The 17,009-nt window shown below is 41.2% G+C and overlaps 2 protein-coding genes across 2 annotated transcripts; both read left to right on the top strand.

Moving 5' to 3' along the window:
- The first annotated feature begins 3,184 nt into the window (after positions 1-3,184).
- Positions 3,185-4,390, top strand: LOC145451499 (heterogeneous nuclear ribonucleoprotein D-like). The gene has a single exon (XM_080329714.1). The coding sequence runs from the start codon at positions 3,386-3,388 to the stop codon at positions 4,127-4,129; it is 744 nt and encodes a 247-aa protein (XP_080185840.1). The 5' UTR covers positions 3,185-3,385; the 3' UTR covers positions 4,130-4,390.
- Positions 4,391-11,591: 7,201 nt separating this feature from the next.
- On the top strand, positions 11,592-16,792 carry LOC145452757 (lysosomal thioesterase PPT2-A-like). Its single transcript, XM_080330912.1, has 6 exons — positions 11,592-11,831; positions 13,169-13,322; positions 14,110-14,205; positions 14,265-14,372; positions 15,360-15,592; positions 16,336-16,792. The coding sequence occupies exons 1-6, from the start codon at positions 11,655-11,657 to the stop codon at positions 16,477-16,479; spliced, it is 912 nt and encodes a 303-aa protein (XP_080187038.1). The 5' UTR covers positions 11,592-11,654; the 3' UTR covers positions 16,480-16,792.
- The last annotated feature ends 217 nt before the right edge of the window (positions 16,793-17,009 follow it).

Genomic DNA, 17,009 nt, shown 5'->3' with positions numbered 1-17,009 from the left:
TGTGAAAATCCATTTCAGCAAACTCTTGCAATATGCTGCGCTAATGTGATCGCCAGGCCTGTGGCCAGGATAATGTCGCCTAATACATTTCATTCATTATACCCCCATGGGTATGGTGAGTAAGCCTATATTCATTAAATCTACTGTAGGGATGGTGTGAACGTGAGGTTCACGTTCGCGTTCTGTGTGTGAACATCGGAAATTTTGAGGTTCGCGTTCACAACAGAACCTTGGTAGGTTCTGCACTGTGAACCTTTTTGATAAATTGTAATTTGCACTTCATTATAAGATCTTTGGTTCAAATTTATTGCATTTCAACTGCGGGTCACTCTATGCATGGCGCTGGCAGCATAAAAAATCAACACTAAACGAGCATGCACCTTGACAACTTTAAAAGTTTTACTTGCTTTTTTGTTACAAAAAATTTCTCGAAATATCCAGCTTTCCGTTTGTGACTATTTAGTGACTCTCTGCTATGAGCTTGAACCGCAATCATACAACATCACGAGCGATATACGTAGTCAGCGAATGATGCTTATTCGACCAATCAATGACATTGATATCGTTTTCCTATGTAAAAAATCGAGCGGGCGTACGGGGTCAATCTTGACTTCATATCTTTACTGTATCATTAAAACCAAATCCGTGCGATTAAGGTGCTGGCTACTGCTATATAACTTGTTGTTTATGGTATCGGTAGCGAGTATAGAAACCCGTTTTACACTCTGCTCAATATCAATGTAGCAATACTCAGACTCCGAACGCATTGTCCGGTCTGTCAAAGACCGTTAAGGCGTAAGCTTATATTCCCTGGTAAGTCCTCGTCGAAATTGTTGGCAAAGCGTCGGAACATATTGATTTTATGAGATTATTATATCCTTTGATAACCGCGGTTGATACATTTAGCGGCGTTTAAAACGCCAATATGTACTTCAGCAATGTGACATTATGTGGCCCGAGTCTTTGCTAGGTATCGTGTACATTAGTATAGGCTATCACTTCATTGAAAGATAGGGTTGGAATTAGTAATATGACGTCACGAGGTTCACGTTCGTGTTCACACAGAACCTTTCAAAAAGGTTCGCGTTCACACGAACCCGAACCTTTCAGAGGTTCACACCATCCCTAAAGGATAAGCGATTTGTGTCAAGCATTCGATTGAACCGAACGCGTTGGCCTATATAGCAGCAGCAGGCGTGTTACGCATACGGCCCGAGGGGCGAGGGCTGCATCCGCCCCGCAAAGCAATGACTCAATGCATGCATTGTCAAGCACGTTTTTGTAAAAATATAAGATTTGTAATAAAAAATTCTTCCACGCAAATCACCCTTCGAGATTGCTAATATCGAACAAGTTCATATCACACAAGCACAATGTTGCGTTTTTATACAGTTACTATGCTAACAACGAGTGTGTGAATTATATGTTCAACAAATTACGAGAAGGTAAGGATATATGCAGTTCAGACTAGCTTTCATGAAAATGGTCACAAAAGTAGCTATAGTTATGTCGGAAAACGCCAATGCTAAACCGAAGTTACACGGTAGGCTACTTAGATAATATATGGCTATAATATCTGTGGAGCACTTCTGACTTTGAAGGTCCCCACATGCAGTTTCAGTAGCCTCGGCTACGTCAGGGACGGTAAAAAAGTCGATCATCACTCTCTCCAGTTTGTGTATTGTGGTGCAGCGGTTCAACAACCATGTTCTGCCGCGGTCCACAATTATATCCGTATGGACACCAGAATGGAGATTAAATAATAATGAACCAATTTCGATGAGTTCGCGTATATAGTAGCCTACAATATCTTTTTATTCCTCACATTGCATGCGCAAAGCCAACGCCGCATTAGGCTACTATAATAAAACGAGAGAAGCATAGAAATAGCCTACTAGCCTTACCATGTCCTCTTTTAGGACGATTTGTCCTCTTTTCTCAATAAAAAAAGAGATTGGTCCTCCGAGGACGCCCGAATGTCTTCTTTTTTCGCATTTCGTTAATTGCTCTTACTCCCAACAAGACTTCCTATAGGTGAGACAGAGTATTCAAAAAACTTGCTGAATTGCTGATTAAACAAAAGTTTTTCCAACAGATTGCCCACAGGATCAACGAATGGGCTAACGTCGAGTCATGTGTAATTTATTTGGCATAGAAAAGCGTTGACGTTCATGATGCTAATAAACTCTTCGACCAGTACCAAAAGATTTGTGAAAATGCGGCATGAAACTGATACAAATGCATTTCTCAAATGATGGAAAATGAAAAAAGGGATAGAATATTTCCAGCATTACAGAATCGAAGAAATGTTTAGTGAACTATGTTAAAAATCGCGCAAAGTTATTTCAGCATTATGGCCCACAATGCAAATATAGATTGCGATTTTTCTTTGTTGCAGCCACAAGTTACAAAGAAAGAGACAGTCTTGTAGTTGCGTCAGTTCAGAGCATAATAGTAACGGTTGTAGGTTATATATTTACAATCTCGTGTAGGACTATATATGATTGCACAATTTTGTTAAAATGATCATTCCTTATTAGAAAAAGTTAAGGGAACCACAAAGTCTTCATATCATAATGGGCTGAGTCTGAAAATATATATTCATTTGTTTGTTTTTATGTCTGTTTTCATAACCTTGCCAGTAACTGTAATGTAAAATATCAAAGTCAAACGCAGCAATTTTACATGTCGGCAATAAAAATGTCCGTTTTTCTGGTAGGCCTACTGAAAATCTGGTAAGCCTAAATATGACAACTTTAGTCATGACCTGAACGTTAGAGCCACTGTCGTATAATTGGCTTGTAACTGCATTCAATCGGCCAATCATTTTATTTGTATAAATTCCATTGTTTGCGTATAAAAGTAGTTGCTAGAATATAGCCCCAACGCTCTGTAACATTATGTGGCGACTTGGAACTGACGTAGCCTACTAAAAATTAATGAATGCGATTGGAGATGACATTTTGGGACTATTTGGCTGGTCCAGGCCTCAAGCGAAAAAAAATGGTCTGAATCCTGCCCGCGACACAAATTGAGTTTGATATCCTGTAGGCATAGGTTCAAACCAGCATATTTTTGCGTCATTGGTAAACTGTGAGAGGGGGAAGCTGTTCAAATCCAACAACTGGACGGCGAACCACGTTAGAAAACTAGGTATCGAAGGCACAAATGAGGTACCACTGAGCGGTCCAACAAGATCGCTTCCGATGCCATTGTCGCGGAATATAGCCTATTGAAGATTCCTCGGTTTTTTTGTTTCCCTCGGTTCGTCATAAATGCGAATAAGTCATGCGTGAAAATTAAGAAGAAAAACGGATGAAGAAAGCGGAAGAACTTTGTAGTAGTAATTAGCACGTGCGCCGCCAGTAGAGTGCTTGGTCTATGTATGAAGATGAAAAAGATGTCGCCGTCTATGAAATCCGAGGAGGTTTATCGAAAATGGAACGAAATATGCATCAGCGAAACACCTGAAAGTGTAACATCGATATCTACCTCGCGATATGTGCCACAGCCGTTGGAGAATCGTTGCCATTATGTGTGTAACAGGCTGTTCGTTGGCGGATTTCCGCCTGGCACCAGTTCGAAAGAACTAAGCGCTGTATTCAAAGATTATGGCGATATAATAAGTACCAATGTCCTTCCTTGTAACGATTCGAAGAATTACGGATTCGTCACGTTCAAAGATGCCCGTTCGGCAGAGAATGTTCTAACCGCAACCGTTCACAAAGCTGACGTGTTTGAGATTGCCGGACATGCCTTGAAGATAAAAAGGGCGCTCTTCAAGCCGAAGAAAGCAATCCCAAGCAACATTACTGAAGTGAAGCAGTACCGGGGGAAGTACGACCTTGTCAAATTCTATGGAGGCACTTCGCAAGTAGAGATTTTTAGAGAGAGAAGTTACGCCAACCTGAGCACCATCATCGTGCCTGTCTTGCCGACCCCCCCTCAGCCACCGGTCATGCGTCCCGCAACCGCGACAGGTTTTCCGGCTTACTTCAATTCAGTCAACGTCATTCCGCCTGTAATGACGAAGCCGCCAGTTACACAGGCCGTGTCGAATCCCGTGTGCTACCAGCCACCTTATATTTCCTACATGCTTGATTTTGGGCCTTATAACAAGTACAGGTGATGTACCTGGTAATATAACTTCAGGCTTGGGTTTTTATTAGTTATGCGTCTACGTGTTTTACTTATTCGTTCCGTTCTTGGTGTCTGTATCAGGTTTTGTACAAGTTCTTGACTGCAACGCGTATTATGTTCCCCATGCACGCCTGGTTCAAGCCATTACATTACATGCCTTTGCTTATGATCTCTTGTACTCGTTGCTTTTTGATGCTCTTCTATATCTTTGTGATCCTTGGAATTAAATTTTTATTAGAATGAAAACAAATCCTTGCAGCCTAGACGTGTAGACCAGCTAGTGCCGATTCGCTTAGAGGCGCAGCCTACACCAGGTGCTGTAAGTTGGTTGACGGTCGTGTATAAAAGAAGACGCGGTGATGACGAATACCAATTATTATGATACTCAGATGCGAACAGGTATAGCAAGGCCGCAAATCTGCTAATCCAGTTTTCTCGCGCAACGCAGTCAGTCCATCGGTATAATCGCATGATGGGAGAACGTATGTGTGTATTGTGAGCTGAGTGGTTGGCGAATGGCTAGCACATCGTTGACTCCGAGGGGTCGCTACGTTGCATTGCTCTTCAAGATGGCTACTGAATGAATGAGCACTAAGCAGTGGGCCATAGCCATGTCTCGGCCCTTTGTGCTAATTGAGGATTTGGCTAAGATTATAAAGCGTTCCTTGCCGTTGACAGCAGTGTTCGTACAAACCAAACTCACAATCGCAATCTCTAATTCTGCTTATTGTCGTGAACGGGAATCGGTAGGCCTAACTGGTGATTACAAGTGAAGCGTATCTACGGCCTGGCATTGCTTAATGCAGGGGTGGGCGAACTTTTTAGCTCGTGGGCCGCATTCAACATTTGAATTCATTCGCGGGCTGCATAAAATTAGGATACTAATACGAAACTAAATGTTGTTATTTGATTATATAGTGACAACGACATGGAAATAACGTATGTATAGGCTATTTGTATACTTAAAACAAACCAAACATTTATTTGATGGTAACGTTACTATACACGCGTCGGAATCATTGACGAGAATTTATAAGCTGGTCGTTCCCACGGGAGATGAAAATCGGTTGTCCAGATTTTTGGAGCTGTGTTAAAATTTCAGTCGGTGAGCAGCGATCTGCTCATAGATTTGCTGATTGTAATTTTTGTTAACTCCAGGACACACAATGATGACAGCCATAGGCGCCGACTTTTATTTTTGCATGGTATGGCGGCAGGCGCGTAGGCATGGGGTGTCGAAATCCGGAAACCCCCTCCTTTTGAAATGACCATTCTGATACTGATAACCAGTTGCAAATCAGCAAGTCATGTTATCAGTGTTACGCGGGGCTGTGACCATTTCGCGAGATTCGTCTGTGCACGCATATCGCACGGCCCTGTGGATATAAAGCTGTATCAGCTGTATCGCGCAATGTGACGCGACGCGATCTCCCGCTGAGATGATTGCGAAATTGGTCATTGATTGGCGCTCGTTCGGCATCCATCGCTGGACTGAGCAGTAACATGAGCGACAATTCTGGGACAAAAGACAGACAAGAATGATGATTATGATTACAAACGCGCGGGGCCAATCAGTAATTATCCCTTACTGCAAACACAATGTGTTTTTACTTAGTATTGACTATTGAGTAGCTCGCATCGCGACGATCGGTTGCATCGATTTTGACTGCATTGTTGCATTTCCTGCTTTACGTTCGCAAAGCATGATTGGATTAATATTATGAGCACTGGAATAAATTCCAACTAGCAGGCACACACAATAAAATGCTGTTCAACTTTGCGCTCCGATAATATTTATCACAAAAATGGTTCTCAAAATATTTTAAACGCGGCTTGCGGCCCTCATCGATGCAAATAATGCACTTTACTTTCTAGAAGGTGAACGTAGTGCGCTAGTCATACCGAAATACCCAGATTCGGCAATGGCAACGAGTACAATTTGTTTAGACGCGGGCATAAGTTTTAATCAAAAATATACATAAACACAAACAATATTACACTCAGAGATGGTTACTGTTTGGCGAAAGTGTTTCTGCGGACGGTAGCTGGCCTGCATGCGGACGCGTTAAATCCAAACCACCGACGATAGTGCAGAGTGCACACTGCACATGAGATATCGATGACCCACTTCGCATACAAATGATTATCGCTAATTTGCAGTAAGCAGCATCGATAATACGAATTAGCGAATTGCCATTTCAAAAGGACGGGATTTTTAGTTATATAAGGGAAGCTCCCTGGCTACGCACCTAGAGTTTTAATACCGACAACGCGCTGGTTAATAACAGCCCGGGCCTACGGCCTACCTAGGCCCCGATCAGCCAATCGAATTCGATCGTAAAATGGTGCGCTTTTAATTATCCACGTTTCATTACAGCGTTATCAATAGATATACAAATCTATTTGAACTTTATCTTTGATCTTTGCACTTCGATCCGCGATATGGCAATGAAGTTTATTGGATTAATTGGAACATAGAAGGTTTGCGTTCAAACTAATCGAATAAATTCAGAATTTGCGCAACCGAGAATCTCGTGTCGCATCAATATTTGACAACGTAATTCAACGCCGTGCACTGCAGTATTAATAACAAATCGAACACTGACAAGTGACACCGAAGGAACACGAGTGTATAAAGCAGACAAGAATTAGTAGCCGACAGATGATAGCGAAGAAGAAAGCGCGCATCTGATCAATTCCTCAACTTGCGTACAGCAGAATGGGGTTCCGCGTCGACATCGCGATAATTGTGTGCTCATTATAACGACGTTTGAGCTGCATTCCTGCATTTCCCGATAAAGTTATAGCAAAGCCTTGTTAGAGCAATGAATATGCGCACTTTGCGCAGGAGAACGTGAATTCGTCCGTCTGGTCAAGAGAGAAGATGGTGTTTCTCAGCAAAAGCGTGTCGAAATCGACGGCGTAAACGAGGTTGCTTCGATTGTCTGATTACTAGGGCACGTTTTTGATGCAGTTAAATCCGCGGCAAGTTGCATTTATTTTCGAAAAAATTTGAAAAGTTGCGAAGTTGCATTTTGACCACATTTTGCTCGGTTGACTAATAAAAAAGGTCAATTATCCGGCTCAGCTCCCGAAATACCCGTAAAAGCGCTACTTCGGTGCTGATTTACGATGTTTCAGTCGAATTTGGCCGTGTATTTCACCAAAATCGAAAATACTTTTATGAAAAATCGAGAAAGTTGCATGGGAAAAATGGACAATAGTTGCAATATAAGATTCCTCCAAACAGCTTAAAACAGCATTCTACATATCTTACGAGTATTTAGGAAGCTGCCGGAAGCTGCAAAAAAAGTTGCAAAAACTTGCCCTATACTGATTACTAATCAAGTAATCGCGGATCACAATTTATTGGGGCGTTTTAAGCACTAGTGTCTTAAGCACTAGTTCGTCGTCGCCGACGAAGCTGCGTATTCAATTATTCGCGCGCGTGTCGGTAAATGGTAAATAGTTGGCATACGCGCTGTCACGGACTCGCTAATTCACAGCGCTGATGATTTGAAATCGCAGACGGCGGGCGTTTAATGTTACTGTTTGGGGGGGGGGCGCCACCCCGTAACTCGGCACCTATGATGACACATCATAACCATGCTAACTACGCTTCTACAATTTATAAATATTCGAATTATAAATACTTCTACACATACAAAAAACGAATCTATCTAACACACTCCCGAATCGGTTTTTCCAATTAGCACTAAAAGTAAATACTTCTACACATACAAAAAACGAATCTATCTAACACACTCCCGTATCGGTTTTTCCAAGCAGCACTAAAAGTAATAAACTTTATCGTGTTGACAATCTAAAATCACATTCGTGATCCGAATTAGGTCATTTAAGTTTCACTTTTTGTGATGTTTAGCAATTGAAACCTTTCAAAATGATTCATGGACCTCGAGGTCGTGCTGTCGCACCACCAATGAAATAAAATAAATACTATGGTCAGAATATAACAAATAATTATCATGTTGAAGTGTATTTAAAAAAAGTTTAATCAATTACGTACCCACAGTAATTTGATTTTAGTACGCATTTTATCAATATACATATTTTAGAGCGTTTCTTGAGGCTTTCGCGGGCCGCACAAAACGATGTTACAGACCGCATGCGGCCTGCGGGCCGTAGTTTGCCCGCTCCTGGCTTAATGCTTACGCACATGCAATATGGCTAATGACCAATGTTCCCTCTAAGCTGCGCACGTGCGCAAATGCGCAGTGCTTTCACGGTCTCTGCGTACAGAAAATCTAAGTTGCGCACAAAAAATCCGAGTAGTCGAGTAGTAACGTGATTTAAACTTTATGTGATTTTCCTATTGATTGATCAGTAGGACAAGGAATAGCTGAGTAATTGATAGACTTCATCGCAGTTTTGTGGTGCGCGGAAGTAGAATACTTTTGTAGATTACCACATCAGTGAGTGTAGTGTTTGTGGATCAGATGTCTGCACAGCGGATAGGCCTCTTGCGTGCATAACTACATAATACAGTATTTCTAAACCTTTTAACGCTCTTGAGCTTTAATGAAATTTTCTCGTACCCCCCTACCTAGGCTGGGAACTGCACTTTGCCAGGCCGTCCGCAAACGCTTGTCCTGGGCTCCCGTTGGGGCCATCGGACTTCCAACATAGCCTATTCATGACGTCAGGTAAAGATTGTCACTACACAAATGATAATGGTATATCTCAACGCACATGCTAACCAACCTAAAAAGAAATCTCCTTTCCTGGGACGCCCGCAAAAATTTGTATTTATGTAAAGTGCGCACTGCGCATTAGGAGTGGCCGAGTAGTTGGCGTGTTCTGTAGCGTAATTTACAGCCGGTCCCGAAATGCCGGTCTATATGATAGTACTGCGCCAGTAGGTTCCACAGCCCTAGACTAAAGCATCCCAACGGTCTCAAGCAACCATACTCTTATAGTTGCGAGTAGTTTCACACTGTATCTCATACCCCCTATTTTGGTGCTCCACACCCCACGGGGTTCATGGATCCCTGGAAGAACCGCTGGGGGTGGGCCCATCACGATGGTCGTGTGGACGTTGGGATGACTCGAGTAACGTTTTTGAATAAGTTGACTTGAGTCAGATTCGAGAAATGTGGAATAACTCGAGTATAATTTTTGTGCCTTCAAATATCCTACTTCGCAAAGCATTCTGATTTTTGCTTATTACGTTTATAAACTTATGAATCTGTACCGTTCTGGGCCATAGTTTTAGAATAGCAATATACTTGTACGTCATCATCAGTTTATTTATAGGGTTACCATATTTTGGAAATCTGAAAAGAGTACACTTTAACAAAATTTTCCTGAAAAACTGCAAATTTTTTGCACTTCGTGGTCGGTTGACTAGAAAAAAGGTAAACTTTCTGACTCAGCTCCAGAAATAGTCGCCGGAGCGTTACTTCAGTGCTGATTTACTGTATCATTATAGAATGTAAACATGTTCACAATCACAGTCGAATTTTGCCCTATATTTAACCAAAATTCTCAAAAAAGAGAACAAATCCTCTTAAAAGAGGACGTATGGTAACCCTAGCTTATTTATAAATCGATCCCTTCAAAACACCACAATATTGAGATACAATGAAATGATAGGAAGGTGTCGAAACGACTTGGACAGTCTTTGAAATCAAATACCCAGTTTGCGCGCTGTTTCGGAAGACGGTCGTTGAATTCGTATTCACACCGAATTACCACATGGGTTTTGGAGATATAGTGGTACGTACAACCACAAAGTCAGGTTAATTGGTTGTTATTATTTTACTTAAGAACTAAAGGTGGTATATTCGCGTACCACTTGAGATCCCCTGGTCTAAAGTAGTTTAGAATGGAATGAAACTAATTTTGAGAAGTTTTTGTGGTCTAGCCAACTTGCATAGGGCATACACATCATCTCTATGTGCAATTTCGGCGCGAAGCACGAAGAAAAAAAAATTTGAATACATGTGATCCAAACTATTTTGGGGACACTTGAACAGGCTACTTGATTTAGGAATATCCAGTGAGTTATTTTGTCCAACTGCAAGCTGTTGACTCAAGTTGCGGATTAGAGGATGCCACAGCAATGGTAGAATTGGTGTATCGGTCCAGTTGTGGTGAATGCCATGGCAAAATACACCATACACGGCTTCTCCATTTCAATATAATCAGGCAGGCAACTAACATTACTTTTACGCCTGCTTATGCGATTCCATCATCCAGACATAGAAGGGAAAGGTTTAAAAATCACGAATACATTGAATTTATATGTGGAAAACATATCGCACTCAATTGCTCAACGGACCCTAATCACCAGACAAAATTCCTACGAACCGTGATGTTCACATTCAAGCTATAATTATAGCAGTTACTTCTAAATAAGGGGTGGCCAACTGGCCATCCTTTTTGCTATTCACGGCCGCATTTCGTTGACTTAGGTAGCCTACGACCGCATTCCAGGGCATAGCCGTGGTGGACTAACTGGACGCCAAATACCCATGTTAAACTGTCCAGTGTCCACACTGTCCAGGTCAATTGTCCATTTCCGATGAAATCCGGACTAATCTACTGGTTGGCCACCCCTGTTCTAAATGAATACTGTCATATTATCGAATAGTCATGGTCATATACACATAGTCGGAACTCGTCTCTTAGAAATCGACATGGCGTACAGTACAGTCCGTAGCACGTAACAATAACAAATCGATGTGTAAAATGCGACTTCATTCAAGTCACCTCTACATGCAATCTCAGCAGCATAGCGTTTCGATTATGTAGGATTTTCAACGTGTTCTGAAAGTCCTACTTTCATTCAACGTAATCAACTTTTAATTTCGTAACCAAGATCTCGTCGCGATACATTTTAGAAATCACATAGGTCGAAGTTCATGATCCTAACCAGCCAGCAATGAGTACGCGTATGAAAGAATTTGTAGTAAAGGATAATGCAAGTGTGGCTACAATACAGTTATACCTGATTCATTAAGGTATCTTCGATTAGATATATAGAGGTACTCAATGATTGTTAATGATAAAGCGTGGCCTTTATGGGTATCGTGGTATTAATGAAATTTTAAATCTGTCTTTGTAGTGTGGGCGTTCGTGACATTCGTTATATTCTTTTTTACGACTTTTGATCGACCAGCCATCAGCTGTTATTTTCTCGGGGGTTACTCAAAGTCACGAAGCAGCGCGATCAACGCGCGGTTACATTCGGTCACACGGAAATAATGATTCGAACCTTACCGAGTAGAGCAAAAGGACAGACATGCTTTGAATCTGCAATACCGAAACGGACGCGTGTTTGATATCTGATTTAGCATAGCAATTTTATTAGCTGATATTGGTCGTTTAAGTATATCGTTGAAAGAATGAGGTTGAATTAAGATTTTAACGGATCTTCTTGGAATATGTTATATTTATCTATGTGAATGGGTATTTAATTATACTGGGCTTTTTATTTTGTTATGTTTATATTCTATTTGCAGAATATATAGGCCTAATAGTGACTGTCTTAAATGTGGGCCATGCCACGAACGCTGCGTATCGATGGATCACTACGATCCCGCTTGGTTGGTTGTATTCTGGTATCGCTGGCAACCACTCAAGTATTTGCGATCAGACCTGTGATCATAATTCACGGCATCTTTGATGGTGCATCGCAGATGGGCGATTTGAAGAATAACATCCAGACGGTAATCTACGCATCAACTTTGTTACGTAAATAGTAGCTCATCTAGATGTCATTGAAATCGTCATAATAATATCTCGCACCCGGCGGTAATTACGCTAGATATTAGCGTTAATTAGAGATGGGCTTAACCGATATTTTGCAGTAGCAGTTGCGAACTGCTACTTTCGAAATCTTAACTGTTATTTTCAACTGCTACTTTTTCGCCGTTATATTGGAGGTAAATCCTACGTCACAATTGACCGCAAATTTAGTCGAAAAAGTACAAATGTATTCGTTTACTTCTAAACTCGACGATATCAAACCTCAACTTTGATCTAACAATTAATTATGGTTGAAGTCATAATCACACAGAGTCGTCTAGTCTCATCTTACTATAGAGCTTGAAGAAGATCCATTCATGGGGGTATTTTTGCGGAACCGCACCCGTTATTATGCCGTTCAAGTTTATTCATACAATTTCATCAATTCAAAACATCACAAGACTGCAATACAAAGAATGATAGGAAGATGCCGAAACGACTAGGAGTAGTCTTAAGATCAGACACCCACCTGAGCCTAGGCTATGTACAGATGAGGCATGCACATGACACATTTAATTTTGCAGCCGAAGATGTCATTCAGTCAAATTGGGTGGTGGTTGAAAATAAGCACTGCTATTGTCACTAGTGTGATGTAGTGACATGGTTGAGACTGTACTGTAGTGGCACTCTTTTCTCGAATAATGAAACACATCAGAGAACTACCACTATTCCGTCCGGTAGTCAAGGATAAATGTAGGCTATATTGCATGTCAAGGCTATGTGCTTAAGTGCTATTCCGTTAACTGTGATTTGGGTTAGCAGGTAACTGCTAGTGCTACTTGAAAAGCTTAACTGTTACTTTTTAACGGTCTGCTATTTTTTTCACATCTCTAGCGTTAATACGCTGATTCAGCTGTAGCAAGTCTGATATATATTCGTGTTTATACGACCGTGACAAATAGCCATGACTAGTGGCCATTAATTTCAGTGTGTCATTTTAACTGAATATGAAATATTACTGCACCGTAGTACACGTTCTCTGAGCACTAAATTGATGTCTAAAAGAGTTACCATACGACATGGTTTTCGCTTACATCACGCCATCACTATGTACATCACAAATCGATGTGCGGGCGTGACCTCATGGATAATTAAAACCGACACATCCCTGCTAGGGCTCATTTGAAGAATTGGAATGGCGCTGAATAAATGGCATTATGGTACCAGAACGTTTTTTTTTTCTCACAGATAATCCAGGCTCTGTTGAGCGCCTGTGATACGAAGTTTAAAAGTATAAACGTAATGTGCGCTTTTACAGGCCTTTCCCGGAACTCCCGTGCATGTCATCGACCTTTTCGACAGTGTTCAAAGTTTAGATCCCCTTTGGAAGCAAGTCGAAACGGTACGCAACGTGACCAATGGCATTATGAGGTCGGCGCAGAATGGAGTTAATCTCATCGGTTTTTCGCAAGGTATCAATTTTACCTCGTATAGTTAGTAGGTCAGTGACATCCTGTATCGTGCACCCGTGACTAGTTACTTGGTATAATTCATGGGGAGCAATCTGTGCGCCCTGGTTATTTTTCATATTAGTCATAAGTTTTATCATTCACATTTAGGCCATCATTCCGCATTGTGTTTGGTAACTCAAACTTGAATGAGTAAACGCAACCTTTGCCCTCGTATTCAAGGTGTAAACGACTTGTTTCGTTTGTTCTGACGTTGCACAACAAACATTTAAGAATGAATGGGCGCGAAGCTGCGGTCAACTGAAAATTTTTTGCGCGCTACGTTCGATTTGCCTCCCAATTATAGCTATCGTTCAGTGTATAGCCCGAACTTCATATTTGAGAATTCTCTCATCAACTCAACAGTCATGATCTTCTATCTACGCCACAAAACTATCCGTTGGAATTGCTAGCATTCTGGTTGCATTTTGTGATATGACGATATGGGGACATGACATTTTTCACTATCATAAAGGGGGGGCGTGTCTAAAAAAGTTTTGAGAACTACTGATCTAATGCAAGGGTTCTAAAACATGGGTCCGCGGACTAGTTTTGGACGTTCACGAAAGGCCAATGAAAATTTCAGGTCTAGGTTAAAAACCGAGCAATCAAGTTTTGCACTTACGGCCAATCCGTCAATCGATCAACCCAACAATTCGGACTAGGTTGCAATGAGGGTCCACCGTCCACGCAAACCCCCAAAATTTATAACCTCAAATCTAATCGATCCTAATTCATTTCCGTTTACCAGGAGGGCTCGTGGCAAGGGGCATAATCCATACTTCCGACAATCATAATATACACACGTTTATCTCGTTGTCGTCCCCTCTAAACGGGCAATATGGAGGTAAAGTATTGCGTCGATAAAGGTACTTTTAACCTGGCCTACATTCCGTCGCTTTTTAGACACTTCCTATTTGAAATGGCTTTTTCCGTCGTTGATGAAGGAAGAACTGTACAAGGTATTTTACTCGTCGTACGGACAACGATGGTCGATCGGGAATTATTGGAAAGGTTTGTTACCAGTTTGAATTGATACTGAGCTATCGGTATTAGATGTATCGGATTAGTATTTCGTGTACTAGCCGATATTTCGGAAATACCGTAAGTTCCGGACATATTGGCGAGTTCATCATTAGAATTTGGGTAAGCAGTTGAAAATTTGAGTTGCTGTCAACTACGGGGTTACCATATTTTGAGATTCGAGGAACATTAACAAATATTAAAACTGGATATCTGTAAGAACATTGGCGATCGCTGGTAGGTTGAATACAAAAAGTGGGCGTTTATTCCGAGTCGCTTGATATAGTTACACCGCGGCGAAACAGTATACTTCTGGTATTCGAATTTGGTTTGCCGCAATTACTGCCGTTCGCTCCTGATAACGCTTAGCCGAAAAGTTTGAAATAGAGTAATTTGGCAAGACGAATATGCTGTTCTCTGGAATAAAGTCGTGAAAGGTGAAACTATATTACGAAGCAAACAAAACTTAACCATTTACCAGTTTCGCAGTTTTACAAACAGCTCTGTGACATCCCCAAAACATTCTGCGGCCCATCGTTTAATGCTATCATTAACGAAGCCGTGCGGACGGGGTGAAATTATGACGCGACATCCATGCTGCTATTGTTAGCCGAGTTAGGACTCATCAATAATCACCTAGCAGCTAACAATCCCAACATAGATGTCGTGTCATAATTTCGCCGCTATAGCTCACGGCTTCGTGACGGATAGTTTTGAATTACGTTCTATTCTAAGGACGAAGTTTGCCGCTGTTCGGCGTTGAATGCGGGATGAAGTTGTCTGTCCTAATTGCTCCGCTGGTGATTGTTAAAGTTGTGTAATCGATGATTCCGATGAAACATGCGAACTTATTCACATCCTGATGATTGAGTTGCAAACAAGAAGCGTGTATATACCCTGTATTGTGCAATGTGCATATCCTGTGTTATCGGATTAGAAATGTATCCAATGTATTCATGCTATGCTTCATTATTGCAGATCCACACGAGGTGCCCGATTACCGGAGGTACAGCGACTACCTGGCGCAACTAAACAACGAGACCGTGCCCGGAAAGTGTCGGTTTCAATCTTCGTGGAAGGCGAATTTCATGAGGCTACGCCGTTTGGTGTTGGTAGGCGGAAAGGATGACGGGGTGATTACGCCTTGGCAAAGCGCGCAGTTTGGATGTTTCGATGCCAATGAAAATGTTGTGCCAATGAGGCAGTTGAAGGTGGATAACTAGGGGATAGCTCTTAGACTTGAACTTGAAGAATGTAATGCAAATCCTATCATTTGTTGTTAAATGAAAACCAACCACTATTCCTTTGGTGTTTTACGAACGACACAACCGATATCACAGGTGGTTTAAATACAATCATGGTTGATACTTAAGTAGAAGCAGTAACGCCGTAAATTTCTACTTCCTTACAAGTAGAAGTAGAACTTCAATATACAATTGAATAGTACATTCATATTGAAATGAACCCGAATATTTTTGGCTGACGCTCGCCAGGGGTAATCGTCAGCAACTAGTAGAGAATTGGAAAGAACATCGTGTATCAACAATCGTATCACAGAACGTGGCGTCACCAGCATGAAATTTCGAATATGAGAGCGTTCAATGTACTATTTTAGATGATACATTGTACAGTACATTGAAGGCTCTCTTATTCTCAATTTCATGCTGGTGACGTCATCTTTTGTGATACGATTGTTGATATGCAATGATCTCTCCAATTTTTTACTAGTTGCTGACGATTACCTCTGACGATTGTCAGCCGAAAATATTCGGATTCATTTCAATATGAATACACCATTCAATTGCATATTGAAGTTCTTTACCTCCAAGAAGCTGCTATCCTTGCGTGATTTCATATTTATTGGTGTGGCCCGCCAAAAGCAGGGCTGACTTGCCCGTAGAATATGCTATATTGAGTCAAGACAGCCCGTATTCATTATACTCTTGTTTCGAAGATCTATCAAGAGGACACGTTCGGCTTGCGCACTCTGGACGAATCAAACGCCACCTTCGAATGTACAGTGCACGGCGTGAAGCACGTTGATTGGCACGGAAACCCAACAGTATTCCGTAAATGCATTGAGCCATTTCTCTCGTAGCTGATTTAGGGTGGAGCTTAGAAAGTCGACGGATTTACAATGAAGAAGCTCAAAGAACTCAAATGTGCAAGCCACCTATTTGTCCTCAAAATACTAAATATATCTTCCGTCGTTTGTGGTATAGATAGCGGTAACACATTTGGCATGATATGTTTCAACTCCGCTACCGAGTATTGGCCCGTGGCCAAATTCTGCTTTTGCTCGCGTTGCTGTATGAGTCATTAATTTTGTAATAGTTTCTAATGTCTATCACTGTTTTAAATCTCTTCGCCACTTTTTATAACATATTTTTCTTAAAATTGTGTGGTATGTATTTTTGCTGTGAATTCATTGAGCATTGGCGAGGGTCGTCAGTAATGACGTTTTTAGGTAGGTTTTATTTACTTAATTGAGCAGTAATTTTTTTTGGAAAAAATATGATGATTTAAAAAATTTTAAATTTATGATTAGATTTTAAAAAGTAAAAAGTAGTTGTTTGCATCACTTTTGTGAGATGAATTTTCGGAAGAATCGAATAAAATAACTACTTT

This window comes from Botryllus schlosseri, chromosome 12 (genome assembly GCF_051294905.1).
Source record: "Botryllus schlosseri isolate E-star chromosome 12, Bs_hap1, whole genome shotgun sequence".
In the NCBI taxonomy this organism is placed as follows: Eukaryota; Metazoa; Chordata; class Ascidiacea; order Stolidobranchia; family Styelidae; genus Botryllus; species Botryllus schlosseri.
The sequence above is the reverse complement of the archived record's forward strand: the minus strand, read 5'-3'. Positions and strand labels throughout refer to the sequence as shown.